A 22,603-nucleotide genomic window follows, 5' to 3' on the forward strand; every position below is an offset into this window, starting at 1 on the left:
AATGATCCATCTTAGTCTATATAGAATCACTTAAAGTATTTTAGATAATTGCTAGGTTTTTTGCTGTTGATACTTTCCAGTAATCAGGCTTTGCACATCAAACATAGCTGCAGGCCACTCATTTTATTTTATTGCTTTTAGCTAGTGGTCATGAAGTTATCTGAACAAACCCTAAATATCTCTTCAATGGGGGGGGGGGGGGGGGCGGGGTGGTGTGTGTGTGTGGGTTGTCTCCTCCACTGGGCTCCCTGCCCCGTTTTCTTTGTTTTAGTCCATTACACCCCACTTGGGCTGTGTCCAACCTTTTTATTGATCACCACACCAGTCCCACTCGGACTTCACTGAGGCCCTAACACCTCTTGGAGCACTCCTTGCCTTTCCACCACGGGGCGGGGAGTAGAGGGACCCGGGCCTGCCCTCACCTCCGGGTCCCAGCCCAGGACCCTAGGGACGGGGACAGATCTTTCTCTCCACCTCCTGTGGTCAGCGGGGATGCCGCCCGAAATGCAGTGACCCACAAGCCCAAAACCCTGCCCTGGGCTTCTTCCTACTCACCCCGTCTCACTCCGGGGCTAATGCCTTACAGCTCGATCGTGCCTCGTCCCGGACTCTTTTCCTCAGAGGCATTCAGCCCCCTTGGAACCTGGATACTCCCTGAGATCCTCCTCCCCCACCTGGGGGTTGGCCCATTTTAAAGCCCGCACCCTCGGGGTTGCCCTACCCACAGGGCGCCTCCCCGCCGGTGCCTATGCCCCCCCCTTGCCACGATAGGCAGGTTCCCTCCGTGGGTACCTGTGGGCGCTAATGCGACTGCGCTAGTGTCTGGCCGTGGCGCCATTCCTCTGCCGGCTTCTTCCCCAGATGCCAGAGCGCCTGCGCTGGTGTCTGGCTGAGGCGCCATGTCCCTGCCGGCTTCTGCCTCTGGCGGCGTGTCCCGGGCTGCCTCTCCCAAGTACACGGCCCCGGCCCCGCCGCCGGTGGAGCTCCCCGGGGAAGTCAGCGTTCCCGTGTGCTCACTGCTGTGGGGGACCAGCTGTTTGGGGGTGAGGAGCCCGCCGGCTCCGTCACACACCTCCCCCTTTAAGTCAGAGTCTACTCTTCCCGGCGATACACGATCCCTTCGCTGCGGGCAGCCTGGGGAGGCTGAGAGATGCCCCAACGGATCTGTCTCCTGGAAGCAACACAATCCAATGCTCAAGCTTTCCCTATATCTGTCCCTTATGACCAGCTGAGTTCTTTTTAAAATTGTGCTTGGTTTTGTTATAGCAACTGAAGGAGTCAGGTAACAGCTTAAACAGTTACTATTTTATTGTTACAGGGTAAACTTAGCTGTTAAATGCTACTACTGTGTTATAGATAACACAGCCACTACAAAGGACAGGACAGAAATTACACTAAGAAGTCACTTACAGGTACCATGAAACCCTTTTGGTTATCTGAGCTCTTATTAAATGCATGCAAAATAGACACCTAGCAGGTATATATTCTCACCCCTGCGTTCCAGACTTGGCGTGGCCAGCGTCTTTCTCATCCCTCAGGAAGAAGTAGGGCAAGGTTGGGCGTCCCACAGACCTCGGGAGACAATCAATACCTGCCAGCAGGTATAGATGATTGGAGCTCAAACGGGGTGGGCTACTAAACCCCTCTTTATATCCCTTGGGTTACGTAGGCTTCTTCCTGGTCTCAAGTGGCCAATTAGGAAAAATGGCTTTGAATGCCAAGTTTCCCACAAAGGGTGCAAAGCATAATTCACACCTGGGAAAATGCAGACAATGGTCATCTCTGGTATGTGATGGGCGAAGATTCCTCTCCTGGGACAGTGCAGGCGTGTCAATTACTGGTACTACCCATCAGGGTGGCGGGAGGCCCCGGGTCGTCAGCTAGCCCATTTACTGTCTAGTTTCTGTTTATGGTAGAGTCAGGGACAGGCAGCACACCTGTGTTCCCAGGGCATCAAAGGCTAACTGCCTTTCTCTTGCTCTCGGGGGGGGGGGGGAGGAGAAGAGAGGGAAAAAACAAGATGGGGTTCATGTCTGGCTACACCCACCCACAGGGTGCTTCCCCGCTGGTGCCTACGCCCCCCCCCCCCCTTGCCATGATAGGCAGATTCCCCCCGCGGGTACCTGCGAGCGCTAATGTGACTGTGCTGGCATCTGGCCGCGGTGCCATTCCCCTGCCGGCTTCTTCCCCAGATGCCAGAGCGCCTGCGCTGGTGTCTGGCCGAGGCACCATGTCCCCTCTGGCTTCTGCCTCCGGTGGCGAGTCCCGGGCCGCCTCTCCCAAGTGCACGGCCCCGGCTCCACCGCCGCCGGAGCTCCCCGGGGAAGTCGGCGCTCCTGGTTGTTCGCCGTTATGGGGGGCTGGCGGTTTGAGGGTGAGGAGCACACTGGCTCCGTCACAGTGTGCATATTGTTTACACGAATACTTGTGGCAAAAAAGCTTCTTTTCTTGTTCCAGTATGAAAAGTGCAAAATTTCATTTACAAGCTATAGTAAATATCTTTCATTTGTAACTAATGCAACTCATTAAATAAACTGTAGTGCTATGAAGTTGAAATGGCAGTCAAAAAAAGTTACCACCATTGGGTTTTGGTTAGTTTTGAGAATCAATATATATATACACACAGACAGACAGAACAGTGTCCACTGATGCAGATTGGTTGTTTCTGTAAGTTGAATGCCTTTCTTAGGTCCTAGAAGCATGGTTAAGAAGTTTATAATTTTTATTAACTTCAGCCCAAACTGTCCTGGTTTTACAAAAACTATTTTTTTAAAAAGAGGGATCCTGTGGCACTTTAAAGACTAACACATTTATTTGGGCATATGCTTTTGTGGGTAAAAACTACTTTGTCAGTGGTTCTAACATCTAACAGAGTTGTTTTTACCCTTGAAAGCTTATGCCTACCTAAATTGGTTAGTCTTTAAGATACCACAGGACTCATTGTTTTTACAATTGTTTTTACAAACTAACACAGCTACCCTGAGATTAATGTTTTACTTTTCACCCAGGTACATGAAAATACTGATTAAGAAAACACAATACATTATATCATATAGCTGTGCTAATAATAAATTAGTCTAAATGGAAAAGTGAGGCTGTGAAAAAAGGTAATGTAGTAGAATACAGAAAGCATGCATATGTGTACACACTGCAACTATATAGTTAAGGAACTAAGACATCATTAAGCTGCTTTTATTTTCAATTCTTGTACTTTTCTCCAAATGTTGCTTTTTCCTGTCCTCTTTTTCCACAATATTAAACCAGATACATACCAGAAAATGATAAAACTAATTTTCACACCAATTTTCACCCTTCTTTCATTTTTTCTAATAAACTGCAAATAAAACCCAAGAAATTTTAAACAAAACCCCCAAACAAAGGACGACAATCCCAAGCAAACCCCAAAGTTGCTATTAAGAGAGGTGAGCAAGCAAGATGGGGGGAGGGGATCCCAGGACCCTGTGGGCATAACTGTGGGGTTCCCAGACTGCCAGTTATTGTAAGGCAAGAGTTCTAGGAGTGCAGACCCAGGGGGTGATGCAGCAGATGGAAAAGGGACTGGCAACCACCGGCCTTGCGGTGACATGTCACATAGGCAGATGGTGGTTGGTCTTTGGTGCCTGAGGCCACATGGGAGAGGGGTGGGGTGGGCCCCAGGCCTGGAGGAGGCATGAGGAGAGGTCTGGGAGGTCAGAGGTTGGGCCCACGGGCTGTTCGAAACTAAGTGCGGCGCACGGGGGGGGTAGAGGCCGGGAGCCGCCCTAGGCCCGGGGCCACGGCATGCCCTGCGGCTCAGTCCGGTTGCTAGGGAACACCGCCCCACGCAGGGCGCTCGAGGGCAGCGCCCTCTATCGGCCCAGGGGGCGGAAGTTCCCTGCAAGCGGCGCACACTCCACCCCCACCTCCTCGCCTTTCCCTTCTCTGTAGGTGTAGGGACTAGGGAGGGGCGGTCACGTGGTGGGGGCGGGGCGTGACCGCCTCTAGGGTCACATGACAGGGGCGCGGGCTGGAGCTGTTGCTGGTTGGGGTCTGAGGGGAAGTGGCCATGGTGAGTGCGCGCGAGCGGGACGAGTTGGCCCCTCAGGTCGCAGGGGTGAGCGTCTGGCGCCTCTCCGGCTCTGAGGCGGCGGCTGCCGCGTCCCCCTGCCGCGTGCGGCGCGGCCCCGGGGGTTGGGAGGAGTCTGGGTGCGGTGAGGAGGAGCAGGGCCCGTGGCGGCGGCTCGCTCCCGTGGAGGAAGCGCCTGGGGACGCGGATTCCCGTCTGTGGTGGCGGCGCGGGGGGCACGACTCGGGGGCGCCCTCCCTGGCTGAGAGACGCCCCCGCCTGCCGCTGGGCCCTGCGCGCTCGGCCTGAGGCGGCTGCCTGCCCGGCTCCCCCTAGTCGGTGGCGTTCGACCTCTGATCCTGCAAGTGGCTGCCTCGGCCTCCCCTCCCAGCCGCGGCGCGTTGCGCTCCCTTGTCCCCCCGGTGGGCCCAGCGGAGTTGTCAGAAGCTGGGCTGGGGCTCTCTACCTTGTCCTGCAGGGCCCATCAGCCCGCCCCCCACGCCTGCCAAGTCACTGTCGGCAGCGCGACTGCAGGGCGGGTCTGGCGAGCAGTGTACCTTGGGGCTGCAGAGCCTGTGGTTGGTAGGGGTGGGCACGCTGCGGAGAACCGTTTCAGTGCCCGAGCCTGGGGCGATCTCTTTACCCACGCTATGGGCATGCTTGAGGGGGAACCAGAGCAATAAAAAACTGGATCTAGTGCCACGTGGGTGGGTGTCACTTCTGAGAGAAAACACATCGTGCAATCATAGGACTGGAAGGAAATTCAAAAAATCATCTATTACAGTCCCCCAGCACTCTTCCCTGACAGGTGCTTGTCTAACCTGTTCTTAAACATCTCTGATAATGGTGATTCCACACTCTTCCCTAAGGAAGTTATTCATAAGTTTTCCTAATGTCCAACCTAAACTACCCTTGTTGCAATTTAAGCTCATTACATCTTGTCAGAGGTTCAGAAGAATAACTCTTCTCCTTATAACAACCTTTTATGTACTTCACAACTTTTACCATGTGTGTTTTCATCTCCAGACTAAACAAAACCAGTTTTTTCAATCTTCCTTTATAGCTCATGTTTTTAGACCTTTAATCATATTGGTTGCTCTTTAGACTTACTCCAATTTGTCCACATCTTTCCTGAAATATGGTGCTGAGAATTGGACGTACTATTCCTATAGAGGCCTAATCAGTATTGAGTGAAGCAGAAAAATTACTTCATATCTTGCTTACAACACTTCTGCTAATACATCACTGAATGATTTTTGTTTTTTTCAAAAGTGTCATGCTCTTGACTCATATTTAGCTTGTGGTGCATTATGACCCTCCCCCCCTCGATTCCTTTTCATGGTATTTTGTCCAACACAATTATTTCCCATATTGTAGGTGTACAACTGACTTGTTCTTTCCTAAGTGGAGTACTTTGCTTTTGTCCTTATTGAATTTGATCCTATTTACTTTAGGTCATTTTTGCAGTTTGTACTGATCACTTTAAGTTTTAATCTTCGTGACAGATTTGATCATAGAGTTCTCCCCCAGCCATTGCACAGTTGGGATAATATCTCCAGCAGAGCAAGACAGATTCTGAACCAGCTTAGTTCTGGTAGAGCTCAGCAATAGGGCTTTGACAGCACCCAGGAACACAATCCCCAATAGGGACCAAACTCAGTCTCTTAGGCTGGGCCTAGATTAAGGATGTTAAAATGCAGTTAACTGTCTAGACGTACCCTGTCTCTGTATAAAAGTTTTATGCAGTGAAAGTTCAGAAGGTTAGCTCTCAGTATCAATGATGGAAATATGCACAGCTGCGGCTTTCCTTCCTCCCCTCCAATCATTATTTACACTAGATTAATAATAAAAACACTTGTGTTAAGTATAAAAAGTAGGATTTAAGTGATTTCAAGTGGAAAAAATACTGTTTGAAGTAATTACTAAGCCAAAATTAAAAAAAAAAAACCCACACACCAATTAAGCTTAATATACTAAGAAATTTGTTACATTCAAATTCTTCCCTTAACCGTAGTTCTAATAATTTTTTCCACAAGCTAGCAGCCTCCTTGCTGGGACTGATCCTTCCACCTGTTCAATCTTAGATGTTTCCAGCAGGCATCTTGGGTAGTAAGTGGAGGTCTCCTGGAATCTGGCCTCTTCCTGTTGTTTGGTCTCCCACCTTTTGCCCAACATAGGAATTCTCTGTATTCAGTTCAGACTTTTCTCACTTTCAGTGGAAATGTAAAAGATCCATATGGGGTCAGCATCAGGTGGTCTGGCAGGACCAATCACAGTTCAAGTTTACGGGGGGGGGGGGGGAGAAGCCATTCACAGATCATTGATTTGGGTACCAAGCCACTACGTTTCTGGAGTATCACTAATGGCCCTTATTAGCACATTTTGAATTATAAATGAGTTCATGCTTCATATTTCTAACTTCACCTACAAGAATGATACATACACAGAAATAGAATGCACAGATTCAGCAGATTGTAACTGGTATTTAAATGACGTGTCATATAATGCGTTTTGCCTAAAGCATCATAATTAAGCATATTTATAAGCCAATTTTCATAAAGCATGGTGGGGCATGACAATCTTATGCTCCAAACCACTTGTAAGCTCTCCTAGCTCGGTATCTTCTGCAAACGTTCTGTCTATGCCGTTATTGAAAGCATTGATTAAACCAGACTCAGGACTGAGCCCAATCCTGTGGAGATCAGTGTGCCCTTTTAGCTTGACTGTGAACCACTGATAACTTGGAATGCCATAAAAATAATACGCAATATCCCAAAATGCCTTACTAATTCTGTGTGGGGGTTACTGAAATACACTAGCCTTTGTAGTTGAAAGTGCCCAGCAAGATTTGGAAAGATTTAGGACCGTTTCATATCATAAGGATGTGTCCTCATTGATATTTAAGACTGATTACTTGCTATTACAGTGTGTTTAGCAAGGAGACGCGATAAGAAGAAATTAGTACACACAACATTTATTTATTTTTTTTAAATCCACTGCTTTAGTAGGAATTCTCTTTAGGAAAAGTTTGAGATCAATAGACTAATTTAAAAATATTAAGGTTTTCATTTTTAGAATTTTTTTTAAATGGCTTAGCCTTGAAATTCCAAATTTTGTTTTATTTATCCATGCTAAATAGGAACTAGTGCTTTTGGGAAGGAGCGTAACTTCAGAATTTACCAATGAATTTGAGTCTTTGCAACTGTCTTACAGTATTTTAAAGGTCTGTGATCTTAATTTTATATGCAAGGTATATAAGTCTATTTGGATGGTCTTTTTACATATAAGCTATTTTGAAAAAGTAGGGAACGTGATGGTGTTTTTATTAAAATACTGATCTGGGTGCATTTGATTTAAATCACTAGTCAGGAAGACTCCATTTAATCATAGTTTCCATATAAAAATGTGTTCATGTTGGTTGTTGTAAATAATATGTATTAATGTTATAACTTAGAGAGATGTAGGTTTCATTTTTAAAAGGTACACACTAAGGCTATGTCTACGCTGGCGCAATCTTGCGCCAGAGATATGCGAATGAGACTAAGCGTGGAATATCGCCGAGCCTCATTTGCATATCTAATGAGCCACCATTTTTGCGAAAGAGGCTTTTGTGCCAGAAGGAGCTGTCTACACTGCCTCTTGAGCAATGTTGCTACGCTGATTATTTTCAGGAATAACGGCATTGCACAAGTGCAAGAAAAACCTCTTGTGCAGTGCTGTTATTCCTGGAAAATAATCAGCGTAGCAGCATTGCGCAAGAGGGTTTTTCTTGCGCAAGAAGGGGCAGTGTAGATAGCTCCTTCTGGCGCAAGAGCCTCTTCTGCAAAAATGGCGGCTCATTAGATATGCAAATGAGGCTTGGCGCTAGTGTAGACATAGCCTAAATGTTTTTGAACAGTGATTAATTTTGAAAAAATAGTTTTACAGCTATATCAGATAATGATTGTTTGGTTATTTCATTTATTAAAAGTAATTGAAGCTGATAGTTCACCTCCTAATGACTTCAAAAATATCTCCAGTTCAACAGGTTAATCATTAATATATGGAGGATTTTCATTCCATGCTGTATTAGGTAGAGAATATCACCAGACAGGCATTTAAATTGTTTTACTTAAATAAAACAACATTATATGTTCTAGATTTTTTCTTCAGTATAAAACATATGCTTGTTTTGTTAAACTATTATGATTTTTTAAATTTAGTTTAACATTCACATTTTTTTTGTTTATTGTTAACTAAAACAGTTGTACGAAATATCTTTAAAAAAATTAAATCAACTGTCAGCCAGGTCAACATAAGAAACTTAAAATATTGGCTTCTTCACCTTCATTTTCCTGTTTGAAATCTGGAAAAGAAAAAATGGGCTTTCCTGCTTTTTCAGGTTCCAAATGATTTCTCAGTTTGGAATGAAGTAGTCCAAAGGAAGAAAATATTCTTTCTGTACCAGCGAAAGAAACTACTGCTGCTAAGTGATATTCTCACTTCAATAGTCCCTGAATCCAAATGGTTAAGTGACTTCCACATGTTTGCTGGTGTGACTTACTTTAAAACAGCAGCAGCAAACATTTCTTGATATGCAAGATATAGCAGTCTGTTTGGTTGGTCTGTTTACCTATGAGCTATTTTGACAAACCCTTAGCTTTGAAGTTTATTATAATTGGTATTATGGAGGGATGCTTCCTGGATGCCCATGTCTTAGCCAACTCCTCTTCTTCAGCAGTTAAGGTTTAACCCTGGTACCAAGTGTAACCCTCCTCTTTCCTCCCTGGGTTATTCGGGAGCAGGCCACACTTGCCTGTGTGCCTGGCGCCTGATAGTTTTAATGTAAAAGGAGATCCTGAGCACCACAGTGGTGGTGGTGTTTAGTTGGGGATTCCTTATCCACCCCCTTGCTTCAGTCACTTGCTCCTAAAGAATATGCCATGGTGGTGCCTCCTCCTGGCTGGCCCTGTACAGACTTAATGGTGTGCCTTGGGAGCTTACAGGAATAGAATTATTCCAGTGATATTCTGGATCTAACGCCGAACAACAATTATAAATAATATACATCTAATTGATCAAATTAGAATTAACACACCTTTACTTAACCACTTAAAGAACAGGGTTTAATAGACTAAAAGCAAATACAATCAATCAACAAAGTACACAGAAATAAAGGAAACTTATCTAACTGGCATTTGCCCTGCCACCATTTATCCCATCCCAGAGTATACACTCCTCTGGATCTGAGTCCCAGACACTTGTGTGGGCATGCTTAAAGAGCAACAGCTAGAGTGGAGACATTACTAAGCAAGCTCTGTGTGTGTCAGTCCAAGCTAAGCAGTCAGATCCAAAATCCCTCTGCCACTGGAACACCCACTACACACTAAATGCCAGCTGCTCTGGTTCACTAGGCAGGTCACTAGCTCTCTTTGGACTCAGTGTCAGTCTGTCTTCTGAGCTCTGTCCCAGCCAGCACTTTCCCAAACAGCCACAGTTACTCTCAGTACCTTCTATGCAAATTTATGCAGGCCCTTCTCTCCACAGGCACAGCCAGGGTTTCTCCCCTCCATGGACAATCACCAACAGCCCCTGAAGCACCCTGTTAGATCTAAGCCCCAGGAGGCTGTCCGTAACAGGCTCTAGTTTCAGTACAACAGCTCCTGGCCTAGAAAAGGCTCCACACCAACAATCTGGCTCCTTTCTCCAAATGGAGCCCACCAACTCTTTCTGCCTATGTATCAAAAGCTGCAGCATGGGCTGGTAGGAGAAGCCAGTTTAAAAATTGGGGGGGGGGAGGGGAGAGGGGAAGGAGGCAGAGTGGGGTGGCAGCAGCCTCTGTCTGCAGCGGATCCGAGCTCCTCATGGACAGGCTATGCCAGCATCCCATGGAGAAGCCTCTATCCTCAGTGAGCCCAGGTCCATTGCTGACAGGTTGCTCCGTGGCAGCAGCTCCTGTCTGGGGGGTGGGAGGAGGGAGGATGAGCTGATATGGAGACAGCAGCATGGGTTGGGGGATAGGGATAGGTGGCTTGAGCACTAGCTCCAGCTTGTCCTCCATGATGCTGTAGGAGGGGCCAGGTGGCTCCATGGGAACTAGTATGGTGGAGAGCCGGCTCCTCACAGGCACTGGTTCCTGCTTAAGCTTATCAGTTAATGCATAGCTGTTTAAATGATTATCTTACACGAATATAATCTGTACGTAGCCCAAGACTTCCACTCAGTACTGGGTAGCTAATTTAGCTTGCCTTTACAGAAAGTGTTGCACAGCTCCCTAAAGTGTTTTTCAGCTGTTTACTTGACGCTCATTACTGTGACAGAAACCAAGTACAGGAACCTCTTATTCAGCCTTTTGTATCTTGACATTTCATAAGAAAAAAATTGCTTTTTCTGTCCTTGCTTCAACCTGCCTTGTGATCCTATATCTTCTGTTCCCCACACAGTGTCACACTCACTGATGTGAGAACTTTCCTCTCGGCAGTGCCTGTTTGGAACAGCTTTCTTGTATCATTAGTTCTACACTTCATTTAAGATTTTAAATCTCTCTCCTTTTGAGGCCATCAAACACTACAAGTTATATCTCATCATGTAGTCAAAAACCGTATATAAAATGAGACACCACGTTATAGATTACCAAATGTACTCAACAGAAGAAAGTGAGGCACTACATTTAGTTTTGTGTGTGTGCTTTGCATTTAGAAAGTTCTGTTCAAGAGCGGTCACAGATCATTTGAAATGTTCCTTTCCTTCCTCCTCAAGCTAGAGTTTGGTACACAATCTTGAATCAAGAAACATCTTTTTCAAGTTCTTCTGTGTTTCCTATACATTGTCTCCCATATCTTTCAGTTTGTGACCTACCTGCTCGGATTCCAATAAACAGTTTGCTACAATGTCATAATGTGTCCCAGGAGCAGCCGCACTGCACTGCACCGCACCGCAGTGCGGCACACCATTCTTGGTACACCAGGCAGCTGCTCACCATGCGGCCCTGCCGCAGGAGCAGCTTAGCAGGACTGGCGTTGCGGCCAGGCCTGCGTGGTGGACTGGAGCCACGCTGTGTGCAGCTGCTCTTGGGGTTGGGGTCCCTGCTGCTGCTCTTCTTTCGCCCCCCCCCCCGTCACTATCTCTGGCCCTGAGCCCCCTGCCAGCTCCCCACACGTTGCTGCCTCACTCCCTGTAAACCCTGGGCACCAGGCAGGGACTCGCAGCCCCTCTGCTCATGGATGGAAAATCTTAGAGGGAACCCTGCTAGTTACCCCAGTACACTTGCTGGTAAAGCAATGCTTACTGGGTAACTGGTTAACCAGGTACCCCTTTATAACTTTACTAAAGATGTTAAAAGGCAGGTTATCCACTGATCATGTAGTTGATAAAATTTTAATGAACTACACAATTAGTCGATAAGGGAAGCTTCCTCAGTCCCAGCTTGCGTCGGCTCCAGGAGCTACCCCGGTGGTGGCTCTGCAGTTTAAATACGGTAAGAGCCGGGAATGCAGGCAGCAGGGGTAGATCCCAGACTAGGCATGAGCTGGGACTGAGCTGGGCTTGCTCAGTCCTGGCTTGTACCAGTTCCAGCAGCCCCTGTCTGCGGAGGGGAGGAGGAGATCCGGAGGGGAGCTGGGACCCCCCATCCCCAGGACAGGGACTGCTACCAGAACAGCCTCTGCCTGTGGCAAGGTTGGGCCTGCTGCAGGCAGAGGCTGCTTCACGGCTGCTTCCATTGCTACCCTTCCTCCCCCCTGTGCTGCTGCCTCAAAAAGAGACAGCAGCGGGAGGTGGGCAGGCGGCACTACAGAGATGGTGCTGCAAGGAACTGTTTTTCAAGCTGGCTCTCCCTTGCACTGGTTCCTGCTTTCCCCCTCACTCTTGCAGCAAGTGGAGGGGGGGAAGTAAGTAGTTGGCTGCCCCATAAGTCTAGGCTTATTGGGTAGTCGACTACTTGCTTACATTCCTAACCCCTACAATGAAATCATTTGTGTATTCTAAAAATTTCTGTGCTGAATGACTGCAAACAGGTCTTACACAAATTTTCTGTTTACTGAAGGTAATTGTGAACATATTTTCATCCCCCAGTCTTCGACATCACCACCACAAATAAGATCTTATTTCAGAAAGTATATTTATCTTTTCCACTGTGATAATCTGAAATATATATATATTTTATTGCAGAGTTTTCTTGGAGGCTTTTTTGGTCCTATTTGTGAGATTGACATTCATCTTAATGATGCAGAAACACGGAAAACAGCAGAAATTAAAACTGAAGAGGGCAAAATAGAAAAACACTTCCTCTTCTATGATGGTGAATCTGTTTCAGGAAAGGTAAGATGTGTGTGTTTCTAATAATTCTTTTACTTTTTGTAGCACAGAAATAAAAACTGGATATCAAACATGAGATGTAAGTTTTTCTTGGGGCTAGGTAAACAGGTCTGAACAGTAGCTTAATTCTTTGGTCTGCATTTGCTCTTAAAGGCCAGAAAATTGTTATATTCCTACTTGTGCATGTTTTACAAACTTCAGTTCTTTCATATTAGTGTAATAATTAATGGTAATCTCTTTTCGTTAGCCTATTGCTGATTCATAAGAACGTAAGAATGGCCATTCTGGGTCAGACCAAAGGTCCATCAAGCCTAGTATCCTGTCTGCCAACAGTGACCAATACCAGATGCCCCAGAAGGAGGGAGGGATCACAACAGGTAATCCTCACGTGATCCCTCCCCTGTCATCTGCTTCAAGAGAAACAGAGGCTAGGGATATCATTCCAACCCATCCTGGCTAATAGACATTGATGGACCTAACCTCCATGAATCTATCTAGCTCTTTTTTTGAACACTGTTAAAGTTGTAGCCTTCACTGCATCCTCTGGAAAGGAGTTGCACAGGTTGACTATGCACTGAGTGAAGAAAAACTTTTTTTTTAACCTGCTGCCTATTAATTTCATTTGGTGACCCCTAGTTCTTATATTGTGGGAAGAAGTAAATAACTTTTCCTTATTCACTTTTTCTATACCAGTCATGATTTTATAGACCTCTATCATATCTCCCCTTAGTCTCCTCTTTTCTAAGCTGAAAAGTCCAAGTATTTTTAATCTCTCTTCATATTGGGCCTGTGCCAAAACCCTAATCATTTTTGTTTCCCTCTTCTGAACCTTTTCCAATGCCAATACAGTAAAACTCCAATAGTCCGGCACTCCTGATAGTCCGGCATCAAAATGGCAAGAGCCTAGTGAGTGAGCTTCGGCAAAAAATGAGTTACAAGGTAACAGCGGCAGCAGCTGAACTGAGCACAAAGGGTAAAAAAGGCTTAAAAAAGCCTAACAGATTACAGTATACTGTATACAGTATGTACAATAAAAAGGGTTAAGAACACTTTATATACAGTATATAATGTATAAAGTGTACAGGCAGTCCCCGGGTTACGTACAAGATAGGGACTGTAGGTTTGTTCTTAAGTTGAATTTGTATGCAAGTCAGAACTGGTACATATTGTAGGGGAAACTCTAGCCAAACATTTCTCCAGAGCTCAGTTTTATTCTCCCACACCTCTCTTCCCTCAGTCCTCTATTCTCAAGCTGAGGTGTCTGCTGAGAAAAGCCACTCCGCATCTCCCTGGTCTTCTGGGGGGGGGGGGGGGGCGCTAGCTTCGCGTCTCCCTGGTCTGCTGGGGGGAAGCAGCTAGTGTGGGGTTGCCTCACCCCGTTTGTAAGTAGGGATCTGATGTAAGTCGGATCCATGTATCCCGGGGACTGCCTGTATATATAACCAGCTTATAGTACCTCCTGATAGTCCGGTTTATTTGATAATCCGGCGCCACCTAGGTCCCATGGGTTTCGGATTATCAGAAGTCTACTGTATATCCTTTTTGAGATGAGGCAACCATATCTGCATGCTGTATTCAAGAGGTGGTCATACCATTTTTTTTTATAGAGAGGCAATAAAATATTTTCTGTCTTATTCTCTGTCCCTTTAATGATTCCTAATGGTCTGTTTGTTTTTTTTGACTGCTGCTGCACACTGAGTGGATGTTTTCAGAGAACTATCCACAATGATTCCAAGATCTCTCTCTTGAGCAGTTGTAGCCAAATTATTCCCCATCATATTATATGTATAGTTGAGATTATGCTTTCCAATGTGCATTACTTCACATTTATCATCACTAAAATTTCGTTTGCCATTTTGTTGCCCAATCACTTAGCTTGGTGAGATCTTTTTGAAGCTCTTCAGTCTGCTTTGGTCTTAACTATCTTGAAGTTTGGTATCATCTGCAAATTTTGCCACCTTAGTGTTTATCCCTTTCTCCAGATCATTTATATATAAGTCCAATAGGATGGATCCCAGGACAGACCCTTGGACCCCATTAGTTACTTCTCTCCACTCTGAAAACTTACCATTTATTCCTGCCCTTTGTTTCCTGTCTCTTAACCAGTTATCAGTCCATGAAAGGACATTCCCTCTTATCCCATGACAACTTACTTTACTTAAGAGCCTTTGGTGAGGGACCTTATCAAAGGCTTTCTGGAAATCTAAGTATACTATATCCACTGGAATCCCCCTTGTCCACATATTTGTTGACCCCCTCAAAGACTCTAGCAGATTAGTAAGGCATGATTTGCCTTTACAGAAATCATGTTGACTTCTCCCAGCAAATTAATTCATCCATGTTTCTGACAATTTTATTCTTTGCTATGGTTTCAATTAATCTGCCCGGTACTGATGTTAGACTTAGCGGTCTGTAATTGCCAGGATCACCTCTGGAGCCCTTTTTAAATATTGGCGGCACATTAGCTATCTTTCAATCATTAGGTACAGAAGCCGATTTAAAGGATAGGTTACAAACCACAATTAATAGTTCTGCAATTTCCCATTTGAGTTCTTACAGAATTTTTGGGTTAATGCCATCCGGTCCCGGTGACTTGTTATTGTTAGGAAGAGGTTTTGGAACAAATTGATATATTTATGACACTTCAATCTTCCTTTCGTTTCTTGTTTTCCTCCTGTCTCTAAAGAGGCTGGTGCAGCCAAAGGCATCCATGCCACTTTGGAATAATTTTTCTTGTTGGAAGCAATAATCTTTGGAATCTGAAGAAAAGAAGGCACCATTTATAGCAATAGTCTTTGGACCTCAATTACTCGCTTGTTCTATACATCCTGAAGTTAATGCTCATATCCTGAAGTGGCATCTGGTAGTACCTCAAGGAATCTTTCGTTCAGCTGACTACCAGTTCTGTAGAGAGAGTGTTTTAGGCGAGGATTAGGAAGCCCAAATTGCTTCCAGCAAGGAGTCAGGGAATTCTTAATCATTCAGTATCTTGCTGAAGAGTGTCTTACCCTATTCTTGTTTTGTCATCATAAAGCTTTTTCACGCTGTGGATTACATTTTGTGTTTAATCAATTTCTTCCCTCAAAGAAACTGAGCAGAAGTTGATTAAATACAAGCAGTATCTCAACCTTTTTCTCAAGGCACCTGTTCACCATTAGAAAATGCTGCCACTCTTCAGACCGCCTTCTTTCCCCACACAGACATCAAGGAGTTCCTGAAATGTCTTTCTAGAGAACTGAAACTTTCTCGTGAAATGTCTAACACTCAAGAGCTAGTGTGTTTTTTAAGAGGAAGTAAGCATCATCTTTTATATACTTGCTGATACTTTTTAAAAAAAGGAGACAGTCTGTGCTTTGCTTATTAATTGCTGGGAGGTCCCTGTGGAGCTTAGACTAAAGCAGTTGCAACTGGATCTGAAGACAGTTGGCTCAGTAGGCAACTTCCATTCCCTTCTCCTTTTTTCCTCTTCACCATAAGATAACTGCTTGCATGATCTCTTGCACTTTCTGTCCCAGACATTAACAGATCACTAGTGACATTCTGAAGTGCAAGGCACAACAATTCATGAGCTCACAGCTGTAAGCAAGGAAATACTGTGTACTTCATATTTCCATAGAAAGGATCTTCTAGCCCCAGGGAGATGAGATGGTGACTTATTCTTGATTCCTGAACACTAATAAGGTGGCTTAAATAGTTTAAAATTGACAGTACATCATGCTTTCTGTGTTTTCCCCCACCCCTTCCCCAATATTCTTTTAAACCGTGCTGCAAGCTCCATTCCCAGCTACGAGGGATTTATGTTTACTAGACTTAAACAAAATAAATCTCAGCACAGTCTGCTTGAGGGGCAAATATCCATAGAAGATGGATCAAAATTGTGTGGAATATCCCTTAAAGTTAACTGGTTAAACGATTATAATTGTAATTGTTTAACCAATTAACTGTGTGGCTGGGGTGTGGCCTGCCTGCTGCAGGTGAGGGGCTGCTCTGGTGGGTGGCTGCTTCAGCTGACCAGGATCTCACCACACCGCGGGGGGGAGGGCAGGAGCTGCTTCAGCCAGCCCTACGGTTAATTGGTGTACTGGTAAGGCTAATACTTACCGTGTAATGGGTTAACCTTTTACATCCCTAGCGTGGAAACAGTTAACCTAACAGGATTCACATCTTAAACTGAATAGTAGCCAGGCTTATCTGGCTTGTGAGTGGATTGTTTCTAAAATTATGCATTTAAGGGGCATCTCCGCCACTATACGAGATGACATAAAGGAAGGAATTTCTGTCACCTCCCTTGGTAATCCTTAATTTCATATAATGATGGACAAAGGTTTTGGAGGGATTGTGTTTTTGTATCTCACTTGTGTGGACCCAACTCACTTTTCTGTAGGTCAGTGACCCTTGAGTCAAAACAGGTTCCCTGCCCCCTCCTAAGGACAATGCTGAAATCTTTTGTGTTTTGACATATTTTATTTACAAACGAAGCCTGGCCAACAAGCCCCCAATTGGGGCTAAGTCCTCATCTGGCCCCAGCATCAGAACACTCCTGTACCCCCCCATCCCAAATCCGAGCCTATCATACACTGAAACCCCCTGTCCTGAGCCTCTCCCATCCCCAAACTCCTGTACCCCCACATCCACAAGCCTGTGGCTTGCTCAGCACCCCAACCCTTCACCTGAGCTGAACACTCCCCAGCGTGGAGCCCCTTCCGTGAGCCAGCATTCCCTTCGCCACATCCTGCTGCATCCAAATTCCCTCCCAGAGCTTGCACCTCTCACCCCTTCCCACACCCAAATCCCTCGTTTCTACCCCAGAGCCTGTACCTGCTGTTGCAACCCAGTGAAGGTACAGCTAGACTACAGGAGTTTTTCCGGCGCAAATGCTCTTTTGGCAGCCCCTGTATTCTTTGTTCCACGAGGAATAAGGGGGCTTCCAAGAGAAGGGGTTTTTCTGACATTTGGCCCAGTCTAGACAGGCCAAACGTCGGAAAAATCTCCTCAAACATAAGGATAAAAAGTGGCGGCAATGTAGCTGTACCCTGAGAGGCTGTAAGGGCTGGGGATAGCAAGTGATGGAGAGAAGGGGAAAAAGGAAGGGATGGGGTAGATCTTGGCTTGTCCTGACATTTAAAAAGTGATCTTGGATGTAAAAAGTTTGGAGACCACTGCATTAACCTTAAAGCTTTTGCTTCTCGGGTAATCGACTACACTGTTACATCCTGAGGAGGCAGGCCCCCCACCCCACTCCCTCTGCCGAGGCCCGCCTCTTCTCCCTCCTCCCCTCCCCCTCCACAGGGAGGGGATGAGGTGGGGCAGCATGCCGAGTGCATAGTCCCTCCCTCCCCTCCCCCCCCGGAAGAGAAGAGATGAAAGGAGCGCCCTGGCCCAGAGCAGTAGGGGAGAAAGGAGAGCATGCAGTGCAGCTCCCACCTCCCTGGGGCACCAGGGGAGGGTGAGCGCTGAGAGCAGCAACATTCTGCTCCTAGAACAGCAGGTTTAGGAAGGCAAAGTCTTCCCCCCACTAGGCTACCGAATACCTATGCTAACTTGTTTTGATCTGTTTCCACCAATAAATACGCTTGCCCCTCAGTTCAAAATGCTAATGCGGTTATGTCATATGAATGTGTTAGCAATAGAATTTTTCTCACCAGTTCTTCTAAAGCTGCTTTTCTCCCCTTCTACTTCCCCTTTCTCCCCTCAGCCATTGTGCTCAAAGTCACCTGTATTGAGAAGGGCTACTTGGGAGGCTGCTCAGACTTCTCCTCCTCCATTTATTCTAGGGACAGCCATTAGGCAGCTAGCCTGGTAGAAAGTCATACTTGCCTGGGGCTGTGAAGGGGGATCAGAAAATAATAGAGAGCTCAGTACTCCATAAGATCAACTTAATATAGTATGTTTTTACAAAAATCTTGAAAATTGAGTTCTCTGCAGGCAAACAAAATCAAATGCATCTCTGTGCTAACACTGTCATGAGTTGTCAAGTTAGCCCTTAAACTTCTGTGTTTTTTTTTTTCCCCCTTTTAAGGAGTGACGTATGTTAATAAAATAGCTTGTATTCCAAAAATTATTTAAACACTGAATTACAATACCTTTAACATTTCCTTAATTTTTTTAATAGTTGGCAGCATACTTGTTAGAGGAGTTTCTACTAGGGATGGATGTAAGATTTTAATTGGTTAACTGGTTAAATAGAGTGGAGGTTGCATCAGCCTGACTGGAGTAGCTCTCCCACTGTGGGGTCGCTCACCAGTTAGCCATTCACATCCATAGCTCTTACCCTTGAGCTGTGATGTCTTCAGGCTTGACCTGGCTTCTCCTCCATGGGGTTTTGATGCCCTGCTAGGCTTCTTTGGCTTGCCGTCTTCTTGATTAGGAGAGAGAAGGGGCAGGGAAAGAAAGATGGTCTTAATCTCAAAGGTCAAAAGAGTTAAAAGTATTATAAACTTTTACTGTCCAACATTAAAACAGTGATACAAAGTTTAGGGTTTTTATAGAGGCTATGATTCACTCGTTTTCTTAGAATGATTGCTTTTGGGTATTTTCCATCTAAAGTTGAAAGCTTACTGATCAAACATAAGAGAGAATAATAAATAAAAAGTATTTATATTGAAACTGAATAATTATGCAAAAATCCCAGAACTTTAATCTGAATTCTCTTTCCTTTTGGAGTCAAAAAATCAGTCTTTCATTAACTACCTTTTTGATTAAAAGGAAAAGTAATTCTGTTATTAGTGCTAATGTGTGAGGCGTAATCACATCTTCTGTTTTTAACAGGCACAAGTTAGTGGAAATACTAGCAAGAAGAGGTGGGGAATATGGCTTCTGTTGAGTTTTAGAATTTTGGATGGCTGGCTAATTAAAAATGGATGCTTTGGTTGGCGGGTTGACCATGACACCTACTGCATGAATCATGATGTCTCTGATCTGATTGAAAACCATCCGATAAAGTCCTTTCTCCTTACATGGGGCTGAGTTGTGACCGACTCATCTTGCTGTGCTGATGCAGTGCATTTGATTTCAAGATTTGATGAAAAGCTGATTAAAAAGGACAGGAGGAAGGAAATGGTGCAGAAAGTATTACAACAGGGATGGAAGACAAAATAGGATCTTGTGTACCTCTGCAGTGTTGGTAATTGGATATTCTGACTGAGGACTGGATGTCATGATGAAAAACAATTTTTTTAGGTAAACAAATTTCCTTAAGCAAGATCAGGGCCTGATGGCCTTCCTCTTGGAAGAAAATCATTTGGTCTGCTCCTTCAATTTTGGGATCAGGAAGGATGAATCTGACTTATGACATCACCATTATGGTCTGTGACCATGATGCCCCAAAATAAGGGGCATGTATTTTATGTAATAAAAAATGCCACTGATCACTGCAACTCTAGATCTCTCTTATTGCAGCTTTCTGTATTGTATATTTGAATGACAGATTCTAAACCTAGTTAACTAATTAAACAAGCCATAGGGATTAGCTAGGCTAAACTCTTTTTTCTATCAACATCCAATACTACAAACAGCTTGGAAATTTACTAATCAAATCACATTTATACTATGTCACAGTTTTGAAGAATGATGCATTACAAAGTGAATTATTTAGGTTCCTAACCAGCTGATCCACTCAGCCATATTCACAGCTTCATGTACATCATTTTCTCCCAATAAGCAGTTTTCTTTATGATGATACATTCTTGCAAGTATGCCCTGCATCATCATCATTATCTTGTACTGATTACATTTGATACATTTTCCTTTTTTCCCAGGGAACAAACTTCTTCAAAATATTCCCAGATAGGGTCTCTCTTGCTCCCAGAAACCATGATAGTTTTTCTGTGGCAAAAGTGTAGGGGAATATAGGAAGGTGTATGTGTACTGAATGTCTTCCCTTTTTCTTTTTGGTCAATTTTTCCACTGTTTTCCTATGCTTCCTCTGGACTTTATTGTCTCTCCGTCTTAAGACGTTGTCTTAACTAACTCCTCTGCCTTGCTTGGCTAAGGTCCACTGCCATATAAACACAGAACAAAAATAGTCCTATCCAGTTTGTGTCTGTTTGCATACATTACCTTTTAGTCTGCTGAGAAATAGAAATTAGAAGCCCAGAACATGCAAGGGAAGAGCTAGTAGTTATGCTGGACAGACTGGAGCAATTAATTGATTTTTGTGTGTGTGTGTGTGTGGCGCATTTGTGATGAAATTTAATTGTAATTTATTTTAAATGAGAAATTTAGTATTTTCTTTAAAAATCAAAATACATTTTTTATTTAAAAAAAAAATCAATTATCTACCCTGATTTAATGGCAGTTTTAAACTTCCTTGAATGGTCTTTATTTTCCCTTAATACATTATCTTGCATATAATCCTTAAGGTTTTACACAAGCTTAAGTCCTTAGAAGTCATGGAGTGGAAAAAGATGAAGTAAGGAGATATTTGTCTGGACACACCCAAATAACTGATCTTTGTCTAGAAACGAAAGTGAACACCTATAGTGCTACAGCGAAAAAGTATGAAAGTCTCTAACTACTATTCTTGGTTTTTGTGTTTGTTTTCCAGGTGAACATAGCCTTTAAACAGCATGGAAAGAGGTTAGAGCACCAAGGAATTAGAATTGAATTTGTAGGACAAATTGGTGAGTTTCGAAACTGACACTGGGGTGTAGGCAGATGTGATGTGATGTGTGTGTGTGTGTGTGTGTGTGTGTGTGTCTCTCTGTGTCCCACAGGCTCTGCCCTCACACGACCTCCCTGCCCTGGACGCTGTTTGGGGACCGACAGAACCACCTGGCAGCCCAACCTGCACATATTCCACCTCCCAAAGATCCTGCCCGCTCGCCTCTGGCCGCAGCCTTTCAAGAGGCAGAATCTGCCCGGGCTGGGCTGCCAGGTGGCTTTGCCGGTTCCTGAAAAATGTCCAGGGCAGGGAGTGACTGTATCTGGGGCCAGGGTGCCACTTCGCATCAGCCTGCCACAGGGAACAGGGCTGCAGCAGCACTGCTGCCATTGCTGTGAGGGGAGAGCCCAGGTAGAGGTTCCAGGGAGGCTGGACTTAGGGATGTTGGGGGGGCCTTCTCAGTGGCCAGAGATTCTGAGGTGCCATGCAGGAGCAGATCCATAGGGGAAGTGGCCTGGGGCCTGGTGGCTGAGGGGAGGCACTGGCTGCACACCAACTTGGCCTTGGTGACCCCCTACTTGGGGGAAGCAACCACTGCCACATCCCCTTCTGGAGGTGGCTTATAGTGCACAACTGCATGTATGGGGCAGGCTGACCTTTGGCTCACTACCTGGGGACGGAAGCCACAAGGTCGTGCTCCTCCCAAGCGGGGGCAACTTCAGCTGGTGGAAGGCATAGGGTGTGGCCCACTCATGCTGGGAATGGAGACGTGCTCCATTTCCCCAGCCACCCGCAGCCCCATCCTCTACCATGCCCCAAGTGGCCACGTTGTGTGTCCAGCGCCAGGCTGATTTGCGCAGCCTGGCAATCCCTGAGGTGTCACAAGGGAGGCCCGTCAGTGTTTGAAGTTGCTGTCAACATGGCCAAGTGAGGTTGGGATAGTTGGGGGAGGAGGGCTGCCTCTGCATGATGGTGCCCAGACACACCCCACCCTCACCCTCCTGGTCCTCTTTCCATCCATGTGTGTCCTGAGCCCCTCTCCTGCCCCCTCACAGACTACCATCTCCCCTTCTCAACCTGGCATCCCACAGGCAATCCCACTCTCTGCACCTCCCTCCAGCCTCTTTCTCTGCTTCCTTTCAATTTCTTCTGCCCACAGACATTCCCCTTTTCTGTTTTACGGTACCCCAGCAATGCCACTCTTGCTGCCCCTTCTCTCCAGCCAAGATCCCAGATCCGGCTGTCACGGCACCTGGAGCAGCTCCCCACATGGAGCTCCAGGATAAGGACTAGCGGCCCAGATTATCCCACTGGACTCTTCCTGCATGACCCAAATCTGGTTCTCAGTCGGGTGCAGGTTTGTAAAGATGGGGGCTCCCCTATGGTTCCATGTCTCTCCATTGTGCCTTGTCTTCACTGAGTATGTCCCACCTCTGCAACAGGAGCTCTCTTACCAGCTGGAATGGCACATGTGGAGCACTGCCACCCTGCAAAGAGAGGCAGTAATTCCCTGTTCTCCATGCCCGGTTGTTTCCGTACCTGGCCACTCACTCATAATCTATCCCTTGCCCCTTGCTAGCAAGCTGGGTGCCTAGGAATACCCAGAATAAAGAGGATTAATTTGGAGTTGGGCTCCATTTTATTGATTGTGTTTGGTTTTC

The 22,603-nt window shown here is 45.5% G+C and overlaps 1 protein-coding gene across 2 annotated transcripts in view; it reads left to right on the forward strand.

The window, feature by feature from the left end:
* Positions 1–3,924: 3,924 nt before the first annotated feature.
* VPS26A (VPS26 retromer complex component A) overlaps positions 3,925–22,603 on the forward strand; it is a 34,947-nt gene continuing 16,268 nt past the window's right edge. The window contains exons 1-3 of one of the 2 annotated variants that reach the window (XM_006111254.4): positions 3,925–4,048; positions 12,194–12,343; positions 20,886–20,961. In XM_006111254.4, the coding sequence (XP_006111316.1) occupies positions 4,046–4,048; positions 12,194–12,343; positions 20,886–20,961 (229 nt within the window). In that variant the 5' untranslated portion in view covers positions 3,925–4,045. Of the gene's footprint in view, positions 4,094–12,193; positions 12,344–20,885; positions 20,962–22,603 lie in introns of both variants that reach the window. The other variant, XM_075934936.2, reaches the window with a different exon arrangement.

Source organism: Pelodiscus sinensis, chromosome 8 (assembly GCF_052426305.1).
Source record: "Pelodiscus sinensis isolate ZL-2025 chromosome 8, ASM5242630v1, whole genome shotgun sequence".
NCBI lineage: Eukaryota > Metazoa > Chordata > Testudines > Trionychidae > Pelodiscus > Pelodiscus sinensis.